The following is a 772-nucleotide window of genomic DNA, read 5'->3' as shown; positions in this document are numbered from 1 at the left end:
ATGAAGAGATAAACAACAAGAAAATCGCTCTAAATGACAAAGTTGAAATTACAATAACAAAAACACACTAAACTGCAAAACTGTAATAGCAATAACAATAATAAACGTACTAAATAGCAACATTGTGATGATAACAACAGCAAAAAACACACGTACTAAATGGCAAAATTAAAACAACACAAAACACACGTACTAAATGGCAAAATTAAAACAACACAAAACACACGTACTAAATGGCAAATTTAAAACAACACAAAACACACGTACTAAATGGCAAAGCTAAAACAACACAAAACACACGTACTAAATGGCAAAATTAAAACAACACAAAACACACGTACTAAATGACAAAATTAAAACAACACAAAAACGCACGTACTAAATGGCAAAATTAAAACAACACAAAACACACGTACTAAATGGCAAAGTTAAAACAACAAACAAAACACACGTACTAAATGGCAAAGTTAAAACAACACAAAACACATGTACTAAATGGCAAAGTTAAAACAACAACACAAAACACACGTACTAAATGGCAAAATTAAAACAACACAAAACACACGTACTAAATGGCAAAGTCGTAATGTAGCTGATATTCGACCTCGCCCCGATGGCCGCGTCCACCACAGTGTCGGTCTGGACGTAGATGGCGTATTTCGTCGCAGGTTTCAAGTCGTCGACAATTTGCGTGATGATACCGTCAGATACTTTGTTCTCCACGTATTTTCTGGACCAGTCGCTGTGGGGGTGTGGGGGGGGGGAGGTGAGA

The 772-nt window shown here is 36.3% G+C and overlaps 1 protein-coding gene across 1 annotated transcript in view; it reads right to left on the bottom strand.

The window, feature by feature from the left end:
- Nucleotides 1-772, bottom strand: part of LOC119586923 (insulin receptor-related protein-like) — a gene marked incomplete in the record, with an annotated part of 99,749 nt that overhangs the window by 24,795 nt on the left and 74,182 nt on the right. Inside the window, 1 exon segment of the mRNA XM_037935652.1 lies at nt 570-742. Within this exon segment, the coding sequence (XP_037791580.1) occupies nt 570-742 (173 nt within the window).

This window comes from Penaeus monodon, chromosome 22 (assembly GCF_015228065.2).
Source record: "Penaeus monodon isolate SGIC_2016 chromosome 22, NSTDA_Pmon_1, whole genome shotgun sequence".
Taxonomy (NCBI): Eukaryota; Metazoa; Arthropoda; class Malacostraca; order Decapoda; family Penaeidae; genus Penaeus; species Penaeus monodon.
This window is presented reverse-complemented; position numbering and strand designations above follow the sequence as displayed.